Source organism: Poecilia formosa, unplaced genomic scaffold, assembly GCF_000485575.1.
Source record: "Poecilia formosa unplaced genomic scaffold, Poecilia_formosa-5.1.2 Scaffold289, whole genome shotgun sequence".
In the NCBI taxonomy this organism is placed as follows: Eukaryota; Metazoa; Chordata; class Actinopteri; order Cyprinodontiformes; family Poeciliidae; genus Poecilia; species Poecilia formosa.
The window spans coordinates 13,362-37,913 of record NW_006800228.1 but is presented as its reverse complement, the minus strand read 5'-3'; the positions used below and the strand labels follow the sequence as shown (position 1 = coordinate 37,913).

Here is a 24,552-nt window from a genome sequence, read left to right as displayed (position 1 = left end):
TCAGCTCTTTCACTTCTGATATGATACCAATATCACAGTTTTAGATATCAATATCAGTATGAATCATACATGCTTGTTTTGTAGTGTGTAATGTCAGAAAAGGCTTAATAAATGATGTTACAAATAGGTCAGTCATAGTAACAAATTTTGCCAGACGATAAATTGTCCCAGACGTTTTTGTGATAAATGATAATGTTGTTATTTTGAGACTGTTTTCAAGTAACATAGTAGTAACAACACAATAATACAAGAACAAATTCTCAAAGAGAAATAAACTTTAAATTCTAATGAACATTTAACCCTGGAACTGGAAGACGATTTAGATATTAAAATAAATAAAAAACAGAAACGATAAATAAAATGAAATATCTAGTCTCTGTGTCAAAGTTAGCCTTTACAAAAAGGCCTAGTTGAGACCAAAGCACCAGACTGAAGACTTTTGTTATCCAGTTTTTGGTAGAAAGAAAGAAAAGAGAAACGATAAATCATGCAAATGGAAATTGTAGAGCTCATTTTAATTCATCATGTGATTAACTGATTTAAGAAACAATGGTCAACTAGAATGGGGTTGAGAAGAACTGACCAATGGGTCCGCATACGGGATGCTAATGCTGCCGGATAGAAATCCTGGACCGGACTAAATGCTGGAGCAGAGTGCTTTTATCAGAGATCCTATCGGGGTTTTTGATATTGGACTGTTTTCAATATCGTATCGGGACAGCCCTAATTACAGTAATTAAATTTTGCACATTTTATCTGTATTGTACCTCTTTCTCATAACTCACATTCACAAACAAGCAATGACAGCTACTTGTGCTTTTCTGACGGCGCTAGTCTCTGTGTTCAGGTCATTTCTGTTCATCAGTCAGCAATACATATGTGAATGCTGCTGGGAGGAAATGTTTATGCAACCAGGCAAAAATGGTTCCATAAACATTTTCAAGTGCCTGCCTGACTTCACTGACTGGGAAGATTGACTGAGTTGCTGAATTGCTGCATCATTGACCAACTGTTTGTTGACATGCTGACAAAGAGGCTGAGTAATTGTTAAAGTGCTCTGGAAAAGCTGCCATAAAAAGAGCTCAGTTTGACTGTCTGAAGTGTTTTTGTCGGTTTCTAGTTATGTTCATGCAGTGTTAGGCTGCAGTTCTTGCAGAGGTGTACAGATATACACTCCTTGATTATATTGGCTATTACTGTTTTTGAAAAGCCTTTCTGTTTCTCCTTAATGGTCTGACATTTGCTGAAAGTGTTTTTGAGATGAGCAGCAGAGTTGAATAAGGACGTTTTCACACCTGATAGTCCTGTAGACCCGATTCAATTGTGAACCAAAATTTCAACATTTGTTGCATTTTCATGTGGTGCGGTTTGCTGTGTCAAATAAAACAAAATCTGTTCATCCACTCGCCTGTGGTGGCGCTGCACCAGGAACCACTGGAGGAAACAAAATGAAAACCTCTGAAGAAGACATTGAACGCCACTTCCTTCTTTACGAAATGTAAAGAAAAATGGAGTGTGATTTTAGTGGATCTCTCTTTTGTTGTTTGGAGAAGACCACAAGCTGACTTTCAAAGAAACATTGTTACAAAGCACCGATGCAGTGAAATTTAAATGTCCTCATCTTTATGATAGATGACACCAGCTACAAATGATCTCAGAATGCCTGGAGAGTCTGAAGCTGTGGTCCAACAGAACCAGCACACACTACCATCGACTCAGCAAACATTTACTTTTATAATCAAACATGGAGAACCAACTTTTTAGCTTTATAGTGTTTTAGTTTATTACTTCTATAAATTGTGGAGTACTTATTACTTTGCACCAACATTTACCTTTAAACGTTTAATATTGGAGTAGGACCTAGAGGAGAAACTCCTGTTAGTTTACTTAACAACCCAGAACAAGAATCAGACATGGAGGACCAACATTTAGCTTTATGCTTCTCTAATCCAGAACAAACTTAAGATCCAGAGAAACCCCTATTAGTATATAAACTATGGACTACTTACTCTTATTAAATATAGGGAACCAATATAACATTTTGTTAAAAATGTTTTACCCTTACCTCTTTGTCTTTCTTTTGGCTTTGTTGCTTTGTTTGTATTTCCTTCTAATTCATGTAAAGCACTCTGAACTGTCGTGGTGCTGAAGATTTACTATATAAATAAAATTACTTTTTCTCATGCTGTCCCTCTCTAGCTTTGGAACTTCACCCTTTTTTTAATTTTTTTTAATTTTTTTTTAATCGTCCACAACCATACGAGTCAATTTTTGGAGTTGTGCAGAACTCCGTCTTTATAGGACAGGCTAGTCAAAAAGCCAGAAATACCAATGGAGTGTTTCCCTGCTGAACCCTTGACAGTGTTTTTTTTTCCTTTTTTCTTTCTGTTGTGTTTTTTGTTTTTTTTACCGCCGTCTCCTCATCTACTGTCATGCAGAAAAATGAGCTGTTGTGTTTGTGAAAGTGAGTGACAGCAGGCGGAGAGCAGCCAGACGGCAGCTGAGCTCTGATTCACCGAGATCAACAAACTCTTTCTCTGCTGCTGTTCCCCTCTGACAGGGAGGGAGTGACAGGCCTGACTGACTGACTTGACCATTTAACTTTCTTCCTTTATCTCTGTTTTTAAAACCATCCTTTCTTTGAGCCAGCGTTGGCCTTCTCGCCTCGGGTCCACACCGCTAGCGGTGTTAAATAATGACAGAAGCGGGCTTGGGGGCAATCACATTTCATTTCGTAGCACTAATTTCCCAATGCACCCAAACTATTAAAAAAGAAAATCTATTAATTTAGTCACATCCACGCGCAGACACTTCACATGGGAGCGTCCTCAACCGCAGATACAACAAAAGGCGGTTTTATGAGAGAAAACAAAAACAGAAAGACACAACAAGTGTTTTGCTTTCATAAACACTCAGGCGCTCATCAAGGCACAATCATCCCCCGTGCAGATGAAGGTGCAAAAAAACATGCAGACTTGCACGCATGCAAATCGTGTTAATTGGCAGGGTGGTTGAGGCCATTATGAGTTAATTACTTTCTTTAACCTGATTCAGTCACTACTAAAGACAGAATTAACCACAGAGAACCTCTTGTGTGTGTGTGTGCGTGTGTGTGTGTGTGTGTGAGTTTTTAAATCGGAGAGCGAAATCTGCGAGGGTCTCGAGTGTATGTGGATTTTCCCTCGACACGGTAGCGTTGACCCCTATTAAAGTGTATTAATAGCCTAGCTAAATGTTCAGACCGTGGATGTAAGAGCTTGCAGCAAAGATAATATGCTATTAGTAGTAAGTGTGTGTGTAGTGTGTGTGTGTGTGTATTTGTACAGACAGGGTCATTTGGGGTTGCTTGGGGCAGAAATGGAGATTTTCTTGTCACGAATCTGCTGATCTTGGTATTTTCCGTATTACCTACATTGTATTGCTGATGAATAGAAGAGCTGCTCCTCGTGATAATTAATGTTAATTCTGTTTCCTGTGAAGCATAAAGCGTCTCACTGCTACCTGCATATCACAGACTTTGCTAGACCGTACCTGAATGCACCATTCTTTGTGCTCTACACTTCTTGAACTCAGCAGCATTTTCCATTGAAAACAATATGGAAGCTGTCTGAAACGGCAAAAACGAGTCCAATTTGGTGACTTATCTCAAATGTCAGTGGCATTTTGTGATGATGAATGTGAAATTATAAAATACCCAAAGGTCTATAGCAATATGAGCACCTTTTTCTAATATTGAGTTCTGACCAGACTCAACAACAACAACAAACAACGTCTTAAAGGATGCTGGATTCAAAGCTGCCGTAATCTTAGCAGTGCGTACCGACGGCTCTGACTTTTGATGTTCGGTTGTATTTACAGTGACTTCTACCTCAGCTGTATCTAAACATAAAAGAGAACCACAAAATATATCCACTCAGACCTGCTAAGGATACATCAGCATGTTGTCACCTTCCTAAAATAATGGCATAAGTCTATTTTTTTTAAGTGATTTTGTAAAAACAAACAAACAAACCAAAAAAAAACACAAACTTTTCTTTCCAAAAGATTTTTAGGTCAAAAAAACAACAAAAAAAACACAAATCAATTTGAGTAAAAATTGACTTAGACCATTATTTGAGGAAGGTGCAATATACCTGGACAGGTCTACTTGCAGGACATATTTGACTGTTATACCTTGCTCCTTGAGATGATAAACTTATGGAAAATAGTGGAAAGATGTTAATGGCAAAGAAAATATGGCTTTGTTGTTATCACATATTGTCACCATAATACTCAACATATTGTGTTGAAATGTTTTGTGGATGATGGAGGCGACGGCTGTAAGAGTTTGTGCTGCAAACGCTTGCAGCAGTCACTGGGTTCTTGAATGTTGAAAAAGTTATCAGAAAACACCATGGTGTTTTAAACAGACCATTTAAACCCAAAGCAAAGTATTTCTGTAAAACCAACTCATTCACTTTTTCCGAATCATGTATTTCATTGTTTTCTTGCGAGCTGAACATCTTCACGTTCCCAATGGTAGCAATAAAGACACACTGCTGCCAGGTGATCCCTCAGCTCCCTTTTACTCCTAATCTGCAATATGTTCAGATTGGCATGTCTGCTAATATTTGATCCCTTTGGGGCAACCGAAAGAGATTCACACACACGAACACACACGGACCTGCAATATGCTCCGTTTGGCAGACTGCCTCATAAATGGTGCTGTTTGAACTTGTTCACTTGTTCACAAAGACATTTGAGTTACGAGGCTTAAGGCGGGACTCGGTGCTATTCATTCATAAAATAGGTTGGTGAGCTACATCATTGCTTTTTGTCACTGCGTTTATTTCAGTTGTGAATATTATTCACAAAATTAATTCATTCAGACAGAACCGCTTGACACACACACATTGGCAATCAGCCGTGTGTGAGAGCCGGACTGACTGAGGGAGACAGGTGAAGTGTGCCATATGTTGACTATGTTGAAAAGGTCAGTCCTCTTGTGGCCTCATTATAACATCCAGGTTTCCTGTTTGTCTGTTGCCGGTGGCAAAGCCACACTTCATCCACTTACTCAGCTTTTTAGTCTTTTTTTGTTGTTGTTGTCATTTTGATTGTTTTAGAGAATTGTCACCTCTGTTTCCAAAGGTAAAAATAGATGCGTTGTGATGTTCAGAGAAGCTGTAGTCTTTCAAAGTGTGTTTGTGTGTGTTGGACTAAAGCTCCCAAGGTTTACTGCTGCTGCCTAGTCAGCATGTCTGTCTTCATATTCTTTAGTTTGGAAAGACAGTAAACTTTTATGTGGAGCCCCAATAGGTTCTGTATAAAAGTTACTTGCTGTATTTGATTCACATTTTCAAAAAAAAGCTGAATGAATAGAAGAGGTGTAAAACCTTAAACATAACCAGACCAAACTATATCAAAACATTTTAATGTCATTCCTTCACGCATATACAGTATATAAAAACCCACAGACATGGAATATGTTAAGTGTTACTGAACTTTGTCCCTCAAATAGACTAGCTAGTGAAGAATAACAATTGTTCATTTGGTATTATTCTCAACCAGATTGTGGATGAGTTTGGCTCAGTTACACTAGCGCCAGGTTTGGCCTCTGAATAAAGATGAGCACTGGTCAGGAGCCATTGGACCAAAAAAAAAAAAAAATCTTTGTCACTGTGCCACTTGTGTATCAGGCCATGGCAAAGTTTTACCTACCCAACCAGCCAGTAAAGTAATGTCAAACTTTATCTGGCTCATCCACAAGCACAGCATAATGGAAAAGCCCAACAACAGAGGAGCTTCATGAACAAGGAACCTGAAACTAACAATATCTGCAATTACTTCTGAAGTCTTCCAGTTGCTTATTGACCTTTGATTTCTTGTGTAATGCATCTATAATAAGAACATGGATCATTTTTCATTTTATGTTTTCTGATAAGTTTTTATCCAATTTGGGATCTTGATTTCACAAATAATAGTCAACTGTTGTTTATTTGTACAGCACCATACAAACATGATATAGTAACCAGTTATGAAACAAGTAATAAGCATTTTTGTCAAATCCAGTCATCAAAATCATCAAGCAAATATGCATCAAATATATTGATCAAAGAACTTCGTTCTTGAAGGCAGCGCAACGTCCCACCAATCACTTTGCACAGCTGAATGGTTGCCACGGGAGATTAAAGGATTTCTCAAACATGCATGAAAGAATCAAGACGACACTCCAGGCATATTTTTGATAAGGGAATCACGTTATAACAAGATGTAAAGCTCAAGAAAGTTGATTTTTAATAATACTGCCCCTTTAAGAAAAAAAAAGTAAAAACAAAGATATTCAATTACAACAATTTAATGTATTTAAAGGTGTTTTTACAAAGGGTCCTACAGTAGCATGTTTAGCTACTGCATGCTACTGTAGGCTTGTTGCTTGGGAAGATTAAAACAGACCCAGTATAGATTGTGTGTCTATTAAAAGGCTAACACAGAAACCATGTATGCATTCCTTCAAAGCAGATGTCAGAATCCCTGGCCTTTGACTACACCTTTAGCGATGAAACACATCCCTGTGTCGCGCAGCCAGTCAGATGCCGAATATGGACCTCATTACGTTTGAGAAGAAAAACAGTGTGACTCTCAGCCTGCTAGCTTGTAACGCCTCTGCAGCACACATGAGAGCCAGAGCCACGCAGAGCCAGAGCACCCAGGCCTGTTTCTCTTGCTAAGTACCAGCGTTCCTCTGAGACATCATGACGACCTCCACACAGATCTTTCCCGGAGCGCCGGAGCGGCAGAGACTCGGAGCCCAGGAGAGAAGGCTGAGTTACGATCTGATCCACTGAGACTGAATCCGGAGGGGAGGTGTTTTGGTGCTAATGGGATGTTGGGATGATCAACGTTCAGCTGTCACTTCCTTTCTTCAGCGTCGCCGTCACGACCGTTCACTGGAGCATGGTGAAAATTGGCAGCTTGGAGGCATGATATCAAGCTTCACTGAAAGTCATGTTTTCTCCTCATTCTGTCTCTGTTAGGAAATAGGGACACAGTTTGATTTGAAGACCTTGAAAGCAGTTGATGTGACTCCACCACAATAAGACATGTTTTTTTCTGTTTTTGACCTTTTGAACTTTGTCCTGTTTACTGTTCTTTACTGGTTGACGCAGTCACTTTCAGTGATCTACTCATACACTGATCAGTTAAAAGCTAATAGAGTGTTGGTTACACTTTTACTACCAAAATAACATGGATTATTCAAGCCATGAACTTAACTCTACCCCTGAAGGTGTGCTATGGCATCTGGCCCTAAAACGTTAACATCAAGTCCTGAAAGTTGTGATGTGGTTGTTCCTTGGATTGGAATAGTTGGTCCTGTTTTCCACAGATGACCAATTCAGTGAAAGTTTGTGAATTTGAAGGCAGACTATTTGCTCATCAATTCATTCCTGAACCATTTTTACTTTGTGTCAATGCAAAAATAATGGTCTGTTGTCCACAGTTCATCTTCTTTGTAGTGGGATGCACACAACAAGCCAAGGTCAAGTAAAAGTCATGACTGATCAGATCAGACTGCCCTCCCCTGAAGGACAGACTTCAACATAGGAACCCTGACCTTTGGTTGGTTGTTACCAAGACGATTGGTGGATTGGTTCGGAACCAAGTCGGTAGGTAGATAGCTTGACTGACTGGTTTATTCATCCCTTTGGGATTTTCCCTCATGAAAATTGTTTTCTAAGTCAATAAAATATTAAAACGTTAGCCAGACTGGCTGCTTGACCAACTGACTAACTAGTAAACAACTGGTCAAACTGAGATGCACTGTTTGTTTTGGACCCTTTCTAGAACTTTTTCAGCATTTTGAGCCACTGTATCAGACCACATGGGCCAACGTGTGCATCAGTGACTCTTGGCCAATCAACAGTCTCCCTTTGTTCACTCATAGTAGATACAGACCACTGCAGACTGGGAATGAACGATAAGGGCTGCGTTTCTGGAGATTCTCTAACCAAGCCGATCACAGTTTTGGTCCTCCTTAGATCTGCTCAAATTCTTATGTTTGCCTGTTACGTTCTTACGTTTGCTCAAATCCTTTTGTTTCTAGCAAGACAAATGACTTATTGTCCAGGGACAGCAGTGGACAAATAGCCTCTGGGTTAATTCTGGTACATTTACAAAAAATGCTTATTGATGTGGATTGTCCCTACCAAATAAATTAAATATAGAAACATCTTCCAACATTTAGACCATCAGAATTAGGAGCCAAAATGTTACAAAATTGTATTCACCTCTTGTCTTTAGTCCTATTGTTATGCCTGATCTGATCTGTGTGAGAATTGTGGCATGTTTGCTTTACAAAAACAGCTTTTAAACAGTTCCAGATAAATACCATCACTGTGATAATAAACAATGGTTTTTATGAGTGTTTGTGAGTCTCTTTTCAAGCCAATTAGCTTTCAGCTACAGCTAATCTGACGCTCAAACAATCCAGTGATAAGAAAATATAAATATCTTTAACTAGGCTGCTGTTGCACAGAGCTGAGTATATCCAATAAAGCTCCCAGTGTGTTACCACTGATGCTTTTATTAAAACCCACTTTGATAATTTCTTTTTTGTCTACATCATTCTTCTTGTACCACTCTCTCACTGTAGGCTTTTTTTTTGAGCCTCTATTTATTTCTGTCTCTGAGCATTCAGATAAGTGATTGTGAAACAGGCGTCGTTATATTTTCCAGTTCTTTGCAAACACAAAATCCAGCAGCCCTTGGCTAAGGAATAAATATTTCCACAGCGTTTTTTCCACTCCCACTCAACGAGGATAAACATGCACAACCGTTGCCTCCGTGGTGAGGAGTAATCTCAGCTTTGTCATCACTTTCCCAAATTGGTTTAGACGCATCATTTACATATGTTGATGCTTCTTTTCTTTTGTTTCTTTGCATTTTCATAAACTGGGATTTCTCATTCTGCCGTTTAGTTCTTACTAACACACTCTTAAGATCTTCACTGCCAGCCTCATGCCACTGTGACATGGGTAGAGATCTTGCCGAAACTTTCTTAATTTAGACATAGACCACATAACTAATGGCAAACATTTTCAAGATCTTACTGATGCTGGAAAAAAAAAAAAATTTTCCCAACAGAAGAGCTTCCACACTGAGAAGTTGTTGTCAACTTGACCTGTAGTTGTTTTGATGTGGTACGATGCATTCACTGGTCAGAAAACAGATTTTTTTTTTTGTTTCCAACAAGTCCACCGCCTCCGGTCCAAGATGGTCAAACTGAGAATTGGTTGATGTCTGAGTGCGACTCAGTGTTACCAAAGTAACCAACATTATTCATAGGTACAGCATCCAACAAGAGTAAACAACATCTGATTGAAAGAAGAACTCTGTGATGACACAAATTAATTCTATTTTAATGATACTAAGTATTTCAGCTCCCCAAGCTGAATTTTTATTTGAATATTTTAGATATGAGCTGTAAAACAAATGTGATGATAATGAAAGGCAATTCCTATGTTCTGCATTCAGAACTCTACGTAATGTAAGCGTATCAGTGGCTGTAATGCAACACATCTGACAAATCCTAAACGATCGTCCATCCTGATTCATCTCAATGTTTCTCATCTTTATAACTAAAGCTGTTCAATTTTCCACTTTCCCGTCAGCTTAGTCACATGACTAATGTTGAGTATCATGAAACCCCAAACGTAAGCAGACACAGAACAGAGAAAAGTCTGCGCATCTTCTCCAGCAGATGAAAACAAGTGTCAAATTAGATAAAAGCTAAGAGGAGCGGTTGCATAACGGAGTGTTTAGGGAAGCAGAGCGAGCCTCTGTGTTGTTGGTCCTGTCACACAGGAAAGAGACAAAAGAAAGAGAGGAAGAAGCTGTGACTCTTCTGTGGCACTCATCTCAGAGTCTGTGCATGACACTCATCTGAATATTTCATACACCACTTCCTTTTTTTTTATATACCTGTGTAGGCACTCCTGGAGATGTCTTTCAGTATGCGTGACTCATCTGTTCTACAATATGTTAAGAGGACTGTTCTCCACTCTGCAGAGGAGACTTTCTCTCGTCTTCTCTCTCCCTGTAAACACTGACAGCTGACACTGTTTATCAGACGATATACCATCCAAACAGGAAGTGGGGAGGAGGAATCAACAATGATAAATGTGTGTGTTTTTGAATGTTTGGAATGCAAAGTAGTTGTGGGAACAGCCGCGAGGGATGCTGGACATCTGAATGTGGCTCGTATCTTCAGATTCCCTCCTCTGTCCAAATCAAACACGGGGACCGGCAGCAACGCGGCAGAGCAACAGTAATCTCACTGGTATTTTCTACAACATAAAAATGTTTAATAAAAGAAGACTAAACGACATGTTTTATACATGTATTTATGACGTGTTTTTAGCCTGAGGCAAGTTGTCTATACGTACTGAGTAGACTAAGTATTGAACTATTCCATGTTTATTAGGTTTAATGACAGATATAAATCAGAGAAGTTAAGTCCACAGTTGAAGTCATATGTCAATGTTAGCATTAAACCCTAAAACTGCGCAAATTGAAATTCTGAAAATAAATGTGCTTAATGGAAACATGATAATTTTGAAAACTCACTTTTTTTCATTGAAGGTTTTGTTTGCCTTAGGTTGGTTTTTTTTTTTGGTTTTGTAAGGTTCCTTTTTTTCCGCCAAATTGCATTGGAGGCCTTTTTTTCACATCACAAAAGTCTTGTGATCAACAGTCGGATGTTGCTACAGACCGAAACGCAGAAGAACGACAGGAAGTAGTAGGAGGATGACGGTTTGGTTTTGTTGTTTTTGGACAATGTGCAGCTGGCTCCACCAGAGCTCCCACAGCATCACACAGTTCATAAAAAGTTGTGTGTCATCCCAACTTTCCATAGCTCTTCTGTGAAATAGTCGACTACAATTTCCCAATACGCAGCATATGTAACCACTCCAAAGTAGGCGGGGCTTCCTGCTCTCATGTTACAGTCTGCATCCATCGTTGACATTCTTTTTGATGACATATCTCGTGAAGAAGCTAATTCACGAAAACAAGAAAACTCAAGATTTGTTACAGCAAAAGAAAATACAGCTGTTCATAAAGAGCTAGCAGCACAGCAGCGCACGTAGCTTATTGTTTTAAATTCACTACACTGCATTGTTTGGTCTGCCACTTGCATCTGGTTCCATCTTATGTCAGTACCCTCTTTAGAAATATATTTACGAGGAAACATTGTTGACCTAAAATACGTATTTTCCTTATACTGAAAATCTTTTCTTCTTCAATGAAAGGTCTCCCCTTAATCTCTCCCAAGGTGAAAAGTACACAGATAATAAAGTGTGAGTTTTGAAGTCGTATTATGTTTTTAAAATCTTTGCACAGCAGAAAGGCGTAACCACCCTGCAGCTACTTTAGCTATTTCAAGTTAACAACTGTAAATTATTAGGATTAAGAAAACAGCCTGCGGGTGAGTCGGCGCTCGCTTTCAGCTCACACTCGAGTTTCTAAAGGTTTCTAAATGTACATTTGTGCTCAAGAAGAAGAAAAGCAGCTTCTGCTGAGCATTGACATGTTCCTTACTGCTGAGTGTTTTATGAGAATTTGTGGCTTAGTTCTTTGATCTGTCATCCTCTGCTCTTTATTGAAGTGACGCAACAATAAATAGATGCAGTAAACACTTTCTGTCTTACATAGGTTGGGATAATAGTATTTTACCGTTGACATTATCCTATTGAGGCATTGTTGTGTGGTGATAGAGAAAACCTCTAACAGGTAAAGCTGATTTTCCTGTGGCTTTATCAAGCTCTGCATTAATAGAAGCTTACTGTCAGTTTCTAACATGACTGGAGGTAAAGACAATGGATAGACAGACCAAGTTTTCCATAATAAAGCTTAATTCTTTTTGGAAAATTACTTACTGCTGTATTATGATAAATAAATATGACATGAAAGGATTAATTAAAATTGTGAATGAGCATTGTTGTTGTTTTTTTTAAATCTGGATTCTTATTAAACATCTTGGCTCCCTTTATGACAGAACTATATAAGCTCTGTTGTGAGTTGAAAACCAAGGGGACAAAATGTAGTGGCATTTTTCTCTAGACAAATACATAGCATAACCAAGAATGAATGAGGAGCAACACTACTGAATAACGGCGTGTTGGATCAGTTGTTAAAGGTTGCAGCCACTGTTACTGGTGTATAAAAAACCTTAAAGACATAATGCTTAGCCTGCAGGGGGACCAAGAAAAGCCTGGTAGCCCACCAGGCTTTTTCTACACTGGGGGAAACTCTGTAGATAAGTTTTCCCAGACATCAACTGATCCAGGTTAGAAGAGAAGTCACTCTAAATTTTAAGTTGATGGATTACCTGGAGCACTGACAATGTTCACACCGTTTAGCAAAGACAGTAGCTTTTTGGTCTTTGTGCTTCTGAACAAAAGAACTTTTGAACATCCTATTTGACATATTAACGTGGCGAATTTCAGAGACTAATTCTCTGCGTGAATTTTACTCCTTAATTTGAGGCCAAACAGAGTGCTGGCTTTTCCGTCGCTGCTGACGGATCACTAGATTCTTTTCTTATTAGACTAACGTGATAAGAAAAGAATCTCCTTTTCTTATGACACAGTGAGATTTCCTCCTAACTTCTTCTATTCTCCTCACACATTCTTTTATGAACTTGGAGACAAATACGTAAGGGTGACAGATGAAAGATTCTGCGAGAGCGGCTCCTGTTTTTGAATAACAAGCAACCACAGGGAGGTTGATGCGAGCCCATCGATCAGGAAGGGCGTGCCTGCGTGTTCTGCTTCCTGCTTATGAGTGTGATCGGCTTTACTTTGTTCTCCGGCAGCCAAACTCTGTCCTCATTAGTTCTGCATTTGTGTGTATTTGTTTGACAGAGAGTCGTTGTCTTGTTTTCTTCTTTTAACCACGTTTTTTTTTTTTTTTCTTTTCTCCAAAGCAACAAATTGCAGCAAATTACAACATCACGCCGTGGGGGGGAAAGGAGGGATTCACACTGATCTAAAGTGCTTTTTCATGTGAACAAGACAAATGAAATTCAATGGGAAGGCATATGAGAAAGATGTTTCCAATGCATCAGCAAAGTGACAAGCTCTTCTCTCTGGAAAGTGATATTTAATTCAATGATTTTGCAATCTAATGAAGGAAGACAAAGGTGTGAGTGCAAAAGATGAAGGTGCTATATCAATACATGGCTTAGCGACTCTGTGTGTGTGTGGATGTAAAGAGGAGGGGGGGTTTGTCACTGTCCCAACCCTGTTCAATCATTTTCGTTGTTCATTTCTCCCCCTACCTCCGGTGCTGTTAATGCCGCCGTGTAGAAATGAAAAATGCATTAATGAATATGGCTGAGACAGTGACAGTGCATTGACTGATGACGGAATGAACAAGCTCATTATTAAAGGTCTTATCACCTCTCAACAGATGCAGCTCCACACACGCCAACAGGGAGAGGGAAGGACCTCACATTTTGTTCTCTGCATTCATTTGTCATCGTAATCAACATCCTCCATGAGAAGTTGTACAAGGATCTTCTGAAGGTCAAGGTCACCTGAAGTAGCAAGAGCTCAAAGTCAGTAGGATGGCATTGAGGTCAGGGAACAGCTGAGGTTTAAAAAAAGGGGGTTTTAGCTACGGATTGTCTCAGACTGGAGTTTTTGTTTCAGAGAACAGATTCCAATTATTTTTGGCCAATTCATGAGTTCGATTTAATAATTAAACTTGCTCCAAACGTCTGGAGTCGTAAAGCAGCGGCGCCCAAAGTGGGTCCTGGAGGGCCGGCATCCTGCATGTTTTAGTTCTCTCCCTGGTTTAACGCACCTGGACCCAGTGATGACTCATTAGAAGGCCTAAGAAGAACATTGACCTGCTGAAAAGGTTGTTACTACAACCAGGTAGAGAACTAAAACATGCAGGATCATCGGCCCTCCAGGACCCACTTGGGGCCCCACTGTCATAAAGTAACCTAACAAATTTAATCCGTATTAAATGTGGTGGTCACTCACCAGTGGTGATTTCAAAGTGAATATAAATGAATTAAATGCGGTTCAGACCTAATAAAAATGACATTAACTGGTCAAACATCTTTGTTTCATCAAACAGATAATGCTGTTTCTGCTGTTAATTTTTGTTACAGAAAATTGTCAGTCTTGGTATGGTCATCCAACTCGGGTGAATTTAGTTTAGAAAGCTATTATAATGTCTTGACAAGGTGTCAAATTATTACTAAATTTCATTGTTTTGCTAGGCTTACATTAGTATTCTTTGTTTCTGTTTTGATATGACTTGTTGATGGTTTAGTTTGTTGTTTCCAGTTAAGGTGCCTTCACATCAGTCCTGTTTAGTCCACTTTAATCAAACTCTAGTTTCTTTACCAAGAAAGTATAATTAGTTTGGGAAGGTGTGAATGTGCAATCAAACTCTAAAGCGGATCAAAACAGCAAACTCTGGTTCGCCTAAAAACTTATTTCGATTAAGGTGAATTCTGGTGCGGTTCAAATGCATATGACAATTCAAGCGGGCCAGAGACGGCTCCAAAACCAGGAAGCGATTTTTAGAGCAGGGCATTCCAGCATTACAAGGAGAAATGCCAGAGACAAAAGAGGAATCCTGCAATAGCTAAAATCTGTAGCTGCTCCAGCTACATTTTGTGAAGAAGGAAGTTGCGCCCAAGAAGACAGCAGGTTCTCACCTGATAGTCTGCTTCAATTTCACACTGCACCGTGTCAAACAAACCACACACCCTTAAAGTCAGCCTTGCATATACCACTTAGTGATAGACAAATGAAGATAAAAAAGTTTATTTGCGGTTCTGACCTTGTACCTGGAGGTTTGATGAAACAAAGGTCATTGTTTGGCCAGTTGATGTTTTTGCCTGTTAGTTTTTATTAGGTCTTCATCTCATTTCATTCATTTATACTTTTCAAATCACTGATATCAAAATTTCACCTTATCAACACTAAAGTCAACCAAAGCACCGTCCTTGAAGCATCTACTGCATTTTGAGAGCCAACGGCTGAATGGGAAGAAGCAGTTGTGTAGAGGATTAGGCTGAAATGTTACTTAGTGGTTCTTTATTGGTTTTAAACATACTTTTAATTATTACTCCTGTCTCTTTTGAGTAGAAACTCTTCAGTTGTGTTTCTGATTCAGTCTTGACAGATTTTTACTCTTCACTGAGAAAACGGTAGCTCTCTGGGAGAGCTCAGTCGTCCACAGGTAGCGCAGAGATAATTAGCTAAATCTCTATGGGTAGTTTGGGCCCCTCCGGCCCCCGCGATGGAAATAAATCAAGTTTCCGTCCGTCCTGTCAGTGGGACCAGCAGCGGTTAGGTAAGAGTCCCCTTCCTTTATTTGAATCGACTAATTAGACTCAGAAACCACACAGTATTTCTTCCAGATGAAGCCCGAAACGTTGCTGATACAAGCTGTGCTCCTGAAGGATGCAAATCGTGTGTGTCCACATGTGGCTCGTTGTGTCCCTCAGTCTCCAGTTCTCAGTGTTTTTTTCCCTTTCAGTCGTGTCCTTTTCTTTTCTCATCCTTTTGAAATCTCCCCCATGTCATTACAGAGCTAGCTCTGGGGGTCTTTTAGCCAGCAACACGGTAAAAGAACTCTGGGGTCAATTTGATACTTTGAGGAACGTTTAGCTTTTTTTTTTTCATTGACACTCATCAGCAGCCTCAGATTGCTCTTACAGGATTAATGGCATTTCTGTTTGATACAATGAGGTTTTTTTTTTTTTTTTTTAAATATGAGCTTGTATTCATAGGCACCTGAACAATGCTCTGCCAGACTGACACGTTTCCTCTCCCTCAAAGAACAAAAAGAGGCTGTTTCACAGTTGGCATGATACAGCTAGCATAATGCATTATTTAAGACAAAAACATCCAATCATCATGAGGGGATTTCAATCTTGGCTGCATCTTTTCTGCATCTGCGTAGTCTTTGTTCAGCTTCTCTCCAACCTTCAGAGACATGTAAGTTAGCAGACCCGTTACCTCTGGTGAAAGACTTTATGTTTGTAACCTTTGTTGTTTTTAGGTTTGAAACGCTAGCTTAAGGATGTTTTTCCTTCTCCATCATGTTTGCGTTGTGTAACTCATCAGTTCCTAATGTCTAGTAGTCTACCAGAGTCACAAGAAAATATGGTGACAAAGTATTTACAACAGGCCACAACCCGGAACGCTCCATCAGATACTTAGAAACTTAGGTAAGGTGCAGTGAGGACGTGGCTGTATGAGGATAGTGTGTCGATTTTTGAATTTCCCCCAATCTCTCTTTAGTTTCTTCAGACTGCTGCACTTAGATTAAGAAAGATTGACGTTGACCGGACATATTCAAAGGTCTTGTTTGTTATTTTTCACTGTTATGAGCTTTTTTGTTCTAAAGAAATTTGTTCAACTTGCGACTCTTTCCTTGGAAAGCCCTCCCACATAAACCAGTCTAGAAGTTCTCGTCAGGTAAATGTGTACACTTGGCGCCCATCACGTCCAAACTCATCAAAAGTTGATGCTTGTAGCGCTCTTTGCTCCCTTCATAGCCCTTCATTTTTAATTTATGCTGGTAATCATCAAGCTTAATGTACAGTGCGAGGGGGAGTACTTCTCCTGCCGTTGAGGCGTCGTTCCTCTGTGGTCCTGCTCCGCAGCAGATGGTGTCTCTGATACAAAGCGTATTATGCATCTTTCACCTTAATATTTGCTCCAGGGTCGCATTAAGCCAATTGATCTCTTGCAAATCTGCTGTAGACGGTGAGTTGCAGATTCCTGGAGCTCTAGATCTTTCCAAAGAGTATTCTAGCACTGACAGTCGAGCCAAACTTTTGCCGTTTTCCTCTTTGTTTTTGGTGAGACTTTTATTTTCCAACCCTGATGACGCCTTCATTGTTTTAGATGAAGGAATGCTAGTAGTTGTGTTATCTGTTACCTTAACAACAGAACAATTTCAGAGCAGGTGTTGGAATGAATGAACAGACTGACTTCAGTGTGATGGTAATCAAATAAACAGGTAGGTTAAAAGTAGTCAAAAAAAACATTTTTTAAGGAATGTGAAAGTGAAAAAAGCAGATCCCCGGTGTTTAAATGAGGGCAAATGCTGCAAATGCAACAGATATTTCTATGGAAGTAAGATTTAAACTCGGATAGCATTAAAAAAAAAAGTGGTTTGACAGAGCCACTCTCCTTAGATCAGCATGGGAAAGTATAAGACAGGGTTTGCTTTAATCTACCCACGGCACCTGGTGAGCTTGAAATGATCAGATCAGGATGATTCAGATAGCATCAAAGTCTCCTTAAGTCACAGAGGGGGTTACTCAAATGACTTTCCAACAATCGAAACTTTCCACGCACACACACATTTCTTTAATATCCGACGACGTGTTGGCTCTCGCACTCTGAGGCACCTTGAAGTTCACAAAAATACCAGATTTCCATCCCCTGTAATAACTGCGGAGGGAGATAAGCGCTTGGACAAACTTTTACCGTCTGTGATTATCGCTCCAACTGACCTGATGAGGCGGGCTGGGAGGAAGGACACGGACCAGGAGAGGTCAAACTTTATGTGAAACTCCACGTTCAATGGAGCAACACGACATCGAAACAAGTCAGTCTGGTCAGGATGATTGTTTACAAAGTGAAAATATGTTTTCAGTCACAATAATTTTAAATGACTACATCAAACTTTATGCCACGAGGGCCAAGAATTGTCATTTTGTTTTTTGTTTTTTATATTAAAAAATAAATGTCTTTCTCCACTGTTTTTTGTCTGCTCACCAGTAAACCAAACCTGCTAGATTTTAGTGAAATGAGCAAAATAGTCAGAAAAGGGATTTGTATCATTGCACCATTGGTGGTGAAGGTGGGGTGAGTTTATTATGTTTAAATTCAGTTTAAAAAAACAACAACTTTATCACAAAGAGAAATTGAATGTTATATCTCATCAGGTATTTATTTAAAAAGTCGTTGTGGACGGAGATGTTGCTGGAAGGAAGGTTATCTGGTAGCAGTCAGCCTTGCTTTAAATCTGAACCGTTTTCCTCCAGGATTTGAGATCATAGTTCAGGTATTATTTGAGCTTTTGAGATGCTAGCCAGCTGCTCCCAGTTGTAAAACAGGTAACCTTGTTGCCACGGTTACACATCGTAACGGTCCGAAAGCGAAAAAAAAAAAAGTGAGAGCAAAAATCCTTCCGGCTGCCCAGCATCCAAAACCAGAGGGAGCAAATGTTCAAACATTCAGGGAAGCATCTGAAAAACTCATGAGATAAAGTTAAAAAAGAACAAACCAGAAATAATACATACAGACACTCCAACATGACTGGAGTAATTCTGGAACGTTTGTGGTTTTGCTTCCTGTAGAATTCAAATAAATGAAAAAAAAAACTTGATTAATGGATGAGGAATAATTTGTTTTACCTAAACATATTTTTTTAGGATTTTGTTTGCGAAAATATCCACCTAATAGACCAACATAAATTAATAAATTATTTGAATGAATCCATCTGCATCAACAACTTGTGATTTTGCATAAAAGTCATTGAAAGATTGAACAACAGCCAATCAAAACTCTGTAAAGGCCAAATTTAGAACTCAAAAGTTTGGTTTATCAAATGTAAATATCTTCCAATAACTACAACAAAATGGCTGATGAGCTTCAAAACAACAATCAGAAAACTGATTTCTACAAAATAATGATGATTTTTAGTGATTGCATAAATATCAATTCTTTCTATAATAGAGTTTTTTTAAGAGTGTAGAGTTTTAATCTTGGCTCCACCTGCTACGTGGGATACCTCAGGGCTCAGTATTAGGACCTGTTCTCTTTCTTTTTTATATTTTCCCTTTTGGCCAAATAAGAAGTAAATTTTCACGTCTCATAATTTCTCTGCTGATGACATTCAGCTGCATTCTTCCTTCAGATCTTCTGAATATCAAAAGTTGTCGTCAGTGACTGCGACAAAATGGAAATCTTAATTATCCGTCATTACAGTCAAATAACTGAAATGAGGCGACACCTTGACCAAGTCACAGAAACACTGGCATTATTTTGGATTCTGCCATGTCAACGCATCGCCATTAACCATCAGGATTAATTACGGTACAGCTACTGTGCATTTACAGTAAACGACTGGCGTCTATAGCTGCCAGTATTTGACTGTAAATTTACAGGATTATTTCTTAGAGTGTGGTCGTATTCATCATAAGGGATCTTTGGGCTGCACAAGGTCTGGTTCCTCACCTAGGACCCGTCTGCATCGGGTGGCCTTACCAGAGGCATGAAGCCCCGACAGCATAACTCCCAGGATCAGTGGGATGCTCAAACCCCCCCCTACCATGATAAGGTGGCAGCCCATGGGGGGGATGTGTATGTGTGTATATTTAGTAACCAAGAAAGAAAGAAAATGAGAGAGTGGAAGAAAGTTGTTTTTTAACATGAGGAAACAAGCACAATGTGGTGGTGAGCATATTCTGACTTCTGGTCCACTTGTGAAGTGAAATGTACTTTTTAGTTGTTGTTTCTTTTTAAAAGTTTTTCAGGCTCTAATAAAGATTTTTAGGTTCTAATAAAGTTTTTTAGGCAGTTCAGTGGTTGAAGAGGAAATTGGGGGGAGAGAGAAGGGAGTGACATGCAGCAGATTCTCCAGGACTGGGAATTAAACCCAGGTTGACAAACAAAACCTATAAGTAACATCCTAAACAGCTTTAACCAGCTTTTTTTAAGCTGGTTTAATAAAAAAAACTGAATTATTTCAGTTTTTTTTTTCCTCTTTTTTTTACAAGCAGACACCACATAAGCTCAACAACACAAAGTATTCATCTAAGAATCGATTTCCTCCTGTAATGGAAATGATTTCTGATTAAGTTCTCTATTTTCATACGTTCATGGATTGTTCTTCTTTTTTCCCTTTTCTACACGGTTTTCATGTTAAATTGCATCCTGGACCTTCTGGTCACAAGACGACCACTCTACCCTCAGAGCCACAGCCGCCCTAAAAAACCTGCTTGATCCTTTTGCTAATCTTTTTTAAAATGCAGATTTAAAAAGTGTAACAAGCTACAATTCAGTGCAATTTAATATGAGAAGTGAGTAGAAAAGGTAAACTAAAGGACAAACCATAAAAGCACAAGTACAGTGAAAATAAACAGAAATCATTACTATTAAAAGAAGAAACTTTAATTCTTAAATCAATACGTTGCTATAAACATTGAGCCGAGTGTTGTTGTGCCGTCTTCCACTGAAACAGTGAAGGGAAAAGGGCTAACGGCTAATTCAACTCATTTTACAAGTTTAACAAATAAACTCAAAATAATATGTTTGGAGTTTCTCAAACTCTTTTGGGGCAATTTACAGTGACCAACTGACCTGACCGACATGTTTTGGGAGATGTGGGGGGAAACCGGAGCACCCGGAGAAAACCCATGCAAACACAGGGAGAACATGGAAACTCCACACAGACCGCCTCTGTGAAGGCTGCCCGTGTTTTTTTCAATTGGTTTTTCCAACAGGATTGAAAAGCTGAAATTTCCAGTAAAATACTGGTGTCTACAGACACCAGATTTTGTTTTTTTTCCTTTTTTGTTTTTACTGTTTTTCTGAAAGAACGGTAAAAAAAAAAAAAAAAACCTACTGGCAGCTATAGACGCCAGAAGTTTACTGTTCTTTCACAGTATCTATATCATACTTTCATTGACGGTAAACAGCAGCCTTGTGAACAATCAGTCTCTTATTTTCCTCCATTTTATTTTGTTAGCACTCTTCATGGGCTTAAAGTTGGTCAATGTCCCATTTACAGCTGATTATTTTACCTGAAAAACCTCTTTTTGCCGGTTGGTCTTTTCAAATTAACACGATGATGTCAATAAATCTTGTTGCAAAAGTTGAGCACAGCAACAGCAGCTTGTCCAATCATCGTACGCAGTATTCAGTCGTGAACAAACTCACAAAACTTTTACTGCAATTGAGTTATCTTCCTAAAACTGTTTACTTCAGATCTTGGTGAACCTTTATAACACTGACAGTCTAGCCACTCACATGCAAGCATGGATGTAAAATCAAACCAGCAGCAGGCTGTGATTTTTAACTCCAGTAAAAATTACAGCCGTTTTTATGATGGTGGCAGCCAGAAGTGAAAACCTATCTTGTCAATATCATGTGTTTGCTGCCCACCTTCTCATATTCAGATGGTAGTATGGGTTAACAAAAAGTCCCAAACTCTTGCATTTGCTTTTTGTGTATATATATATATATATATATATATATATATATATATATATAATGTGTAACTTTAAAAAGTATTCACGTTCCAACCTGGACATATTATCCGACATGAACATTTTTTGAGTAACAATCATGTTACTTTGTAAAAGCGCAAATAAAAAGAATGCAAAGTAAACCAAAGACTACAACTAAGACACTTACATTTTAAGGCATGTTGAATTTGACGTTACAATACGTCATCAAAATACGTAGTATTTATTTATTTGTTTATTTTAAGTTCTGTTTCAATGCACTGGGTACGTGGAACAAAAGCAATGAGGAAATGGTGACAAAGCAAGGAGAACATGGCGGTAGGTGGAGTGCTGGGACAGGGGGGGGCTATAGGTGAAGGGTTGTCTCATTAATCTTAAAAGGGCACGGCGTAACTTTCAGAATGCAAATGAAACCATCAATCTTGTCAGGGAGATAGAGCGATGGAAAGATAGAGAGATGGAGAGGGGTACCTGGGAAGAGGATGGAAGGGAAAAGAAGAATAATGCAATCCTCCGTGTGCCTTCATGTCACATCATAAAAGTCTCATAAAGGGTGTTTCATCCAAAAACGAGAAACTGAAGTTTAACTGAAAGTCAACGTTTAAGAAGCGAGAGAGAAAGAACTCTCTACTCTGACATAAAGACCTAACTGTTATCAAATTAAGACAAAAACAACAGAATCCTCCATTTGAGCAACAATTATTCGGCTTGTTGTGGATCCAAACTGCTGCATCTCGTTGCTTCCCACGGCCACAAATTCAGATATTTCTATTGAACATAGTTATTTCCTTTCTATAGATATATTTCTGCTTGTCGGGTTGATCCTATCCGACATGTCAGAATGTCCTTGGGTTAAATATTGAATCTCTCAGTAAATACTCCAGCACCTGACAAAGCTGCTTCCTGCCAGCTGTCTGTAAATTCACAAGTGTCGAGCAAAAAAGGCTGAACCTAAAACACAACGCAGCCCATTTCTGCCTCTACATTTATCATCACCATACGTCAGCTACGCACCAGCTGATTAAAAAAGTTCACCTCTCATTCTTAAACATCAAGTGTCTTGCAAAAGTGTTAAATATTTTTTGAACCTTTTCACATTTTTTTCATGCAACAACCTACGAACTTAAAGGTATTTTAATTAGGAGTGGGTAATTGTATCATTTATGTTTTGTGTCAAATTTCTTGCCAATTTACATTGTTTTGAGTCTTGAGAATTTTTCTTGCGTTACTGTTCCATTACCATTATGCGACTTGAAATGGTCTCGAAACAACAATATTATTGTTTATCGCAATAATGTCTGGGACAGTTTATCGTCCAGCAAAATGTATCATGCCAGTCCTGGTCTGTTTTATGATTATTATCATTGTATTTTTGTCACAATTCTTCACTTTACTGTCATTTATAACTAAAATAGACATCAGAAATACATTAAATGTTATTCCTTTCTACTTGTCTTGTCTGTCAAGGTGTGTGTTGTTGCCTTTCTTGGCCAGATCACCCCTTGTGAACAAAGTCTTGATCTTGATGGGTTTTTATGTGGCTAAAGGTTTAATAAATATGTAAAGAAGAATGTTATTTTCATAAAATTTGAATATTAAAACCCCATTAGCCTGAAACTGTTGCACACTCGTATCAATCACCTGTCCTCTTGGTCTCTTTCAGCGCTGCAGACGACTCAACCTCCCAAAGTCCTTTTCCCTCCAGAGAGACAAGACACTGTGATAGAAATCACGCCCGGTAAGGAGGAACCTTTTCACTTTGTGCCGCCTTCAGTTTTGGAAGAAAATCTTTGGTGCAAAATTATAACTTAACAATTGATTTATCAGCGGTTCATAAAAAGAGGTAGTAGTACCGTGTCATGATGCTGCAATAATAACTGTGCCCTTTACGAACTGAGCGGAGCGTCGGGCTGAAATATTTCTAAGTGCTGTATGTGACTACATCAGCTTTTCCAGGAGCTTCTAATAATGAGGTCATGAAGGAAGGGGGTGGCAGAAGTCTCAAGGTGATTTAGTGGAAGAAATGTGAAGAGGCAAGTCGGGTCAGCCGGGGCTTGGACGAAAACAACAATCAGGACGGCGTGTGAAACTGTTTATATGGATGTATTTTGTTGGTTTGAAATGTAGGTGGAATTAATCTCCAGAGATCATAGTGAACTATAGCCAAGGTGTGATACTGAGGGGATCAGGGTCACTGTGATTATGAAATGTATTCAACCCTTTTCGATGGTTTTCCCCTAGACCAATAAATCATAGATCAATAAAAGCTTTTATTGACAACAAATTACAAAAAAAAAATATCTTTAACATCAATCAGAAAACGGATTTCTACAAAATAATGTTGATTTTTAGTGATTGCATAAATACCCATCCATTCTAGATGAATGTTTTTAAGAGTGTAGAGGTTTGGTCTTGGCTCCACCTGCTATGTGTGGTACCTCAGGGCTCAGTATTCGGACCTCGTCTCTTCTTCATTTTGTCCCTCTTGGCCAAAAGGGAATATTTGACAAATATTTTCTCAAACAGTCATAACCCACGTGTTTTATTTAACACCATTGACTCTGTGCTTAATATTCCACAGAATGCCTGTTTGGAAGCTTCTCCTGACATGTGTGATAATTTTCTGTTTCTTTATTGAAAAGGTTGGTTTTACCAGGGCTCTTATCACAGCTCGTGACTCTGACCCCTCTGTTTCGGTCCCTTGCTCTGCTGCTTTCACTCAGTTTGAGCCTGTGACTGTCTCACTTTTAGAGGACGTGGTTGGCCACATTAAACCATCAGGTTCCCCCCGTGATCCTGTCCCTCCACGACTTTTTGAAAATATTTTATCCAGCATAGGCCAGCCTGTTCATGCAATTATAAATAGCAGTCTGTCCTCAGGTGTGGTCCCTGCTAGTTTTAAACATGCAGTAGTGCAACCACTGCTTAAAAAACCTGGCCTTGATCAAACTGTTCTGGCTAATTATCGGCCTATTTCCAAGCTGCCTTTTCTTTCTAAGGTTTTAGAAAAAATTGTGTACTGTCAGCTGAAAGGTTTTAGATGACAATGGCATTCTGGAGGTTTTTCACTCAGATTTTAAAACTCTTCATAGCACAGAATCTGCTTTAATAAGAGTTTTTAATGACGTCCTTCTTACATGTGATTCTGGTAATCATGTTCTGATTTTACTTAACCTAACTGCTGCCTTTGATACAGTAGACCACGACATTTTAATATCGCGATTACAGCATATTGCAGGTATTGGTGGCACTGTTCTTAAATGGTTCCGGTCTTACCT

At 39.0% G+C, this 24,552-nt stretch overlaps 1 protein-coding gene across 2 annotated transcripts in view; it reads left to right on the top strand.

Moving 5' to 3' along the window:
• LOC103151714 (X-linked interleukin-1 receptor accessory protein-like 2) overlaps window positions 1–23,101 on the top strand; it is a 327,216-nt gene extending 304,115 nt beyond the window's left edge. For both annotated transcript variants that reach the window (XM_007571906.2, XM_016681702.1), the window contains one exon: window positions 22,938–23,101. In XM_007571906.2, coding sequence (XP_007571968.2) covers window positions 22,938–23,086 — 149 coding nt within the window. In that variant the 3' untranslated portion in view covers window positions 23,087–23,101. The remainder of the gene's footprint in view (window positions 1–22,937) is intronic.
• The last annotated feature ends 1,451 nt before the right edge of the window (window positions 23,102–24,552 follow it).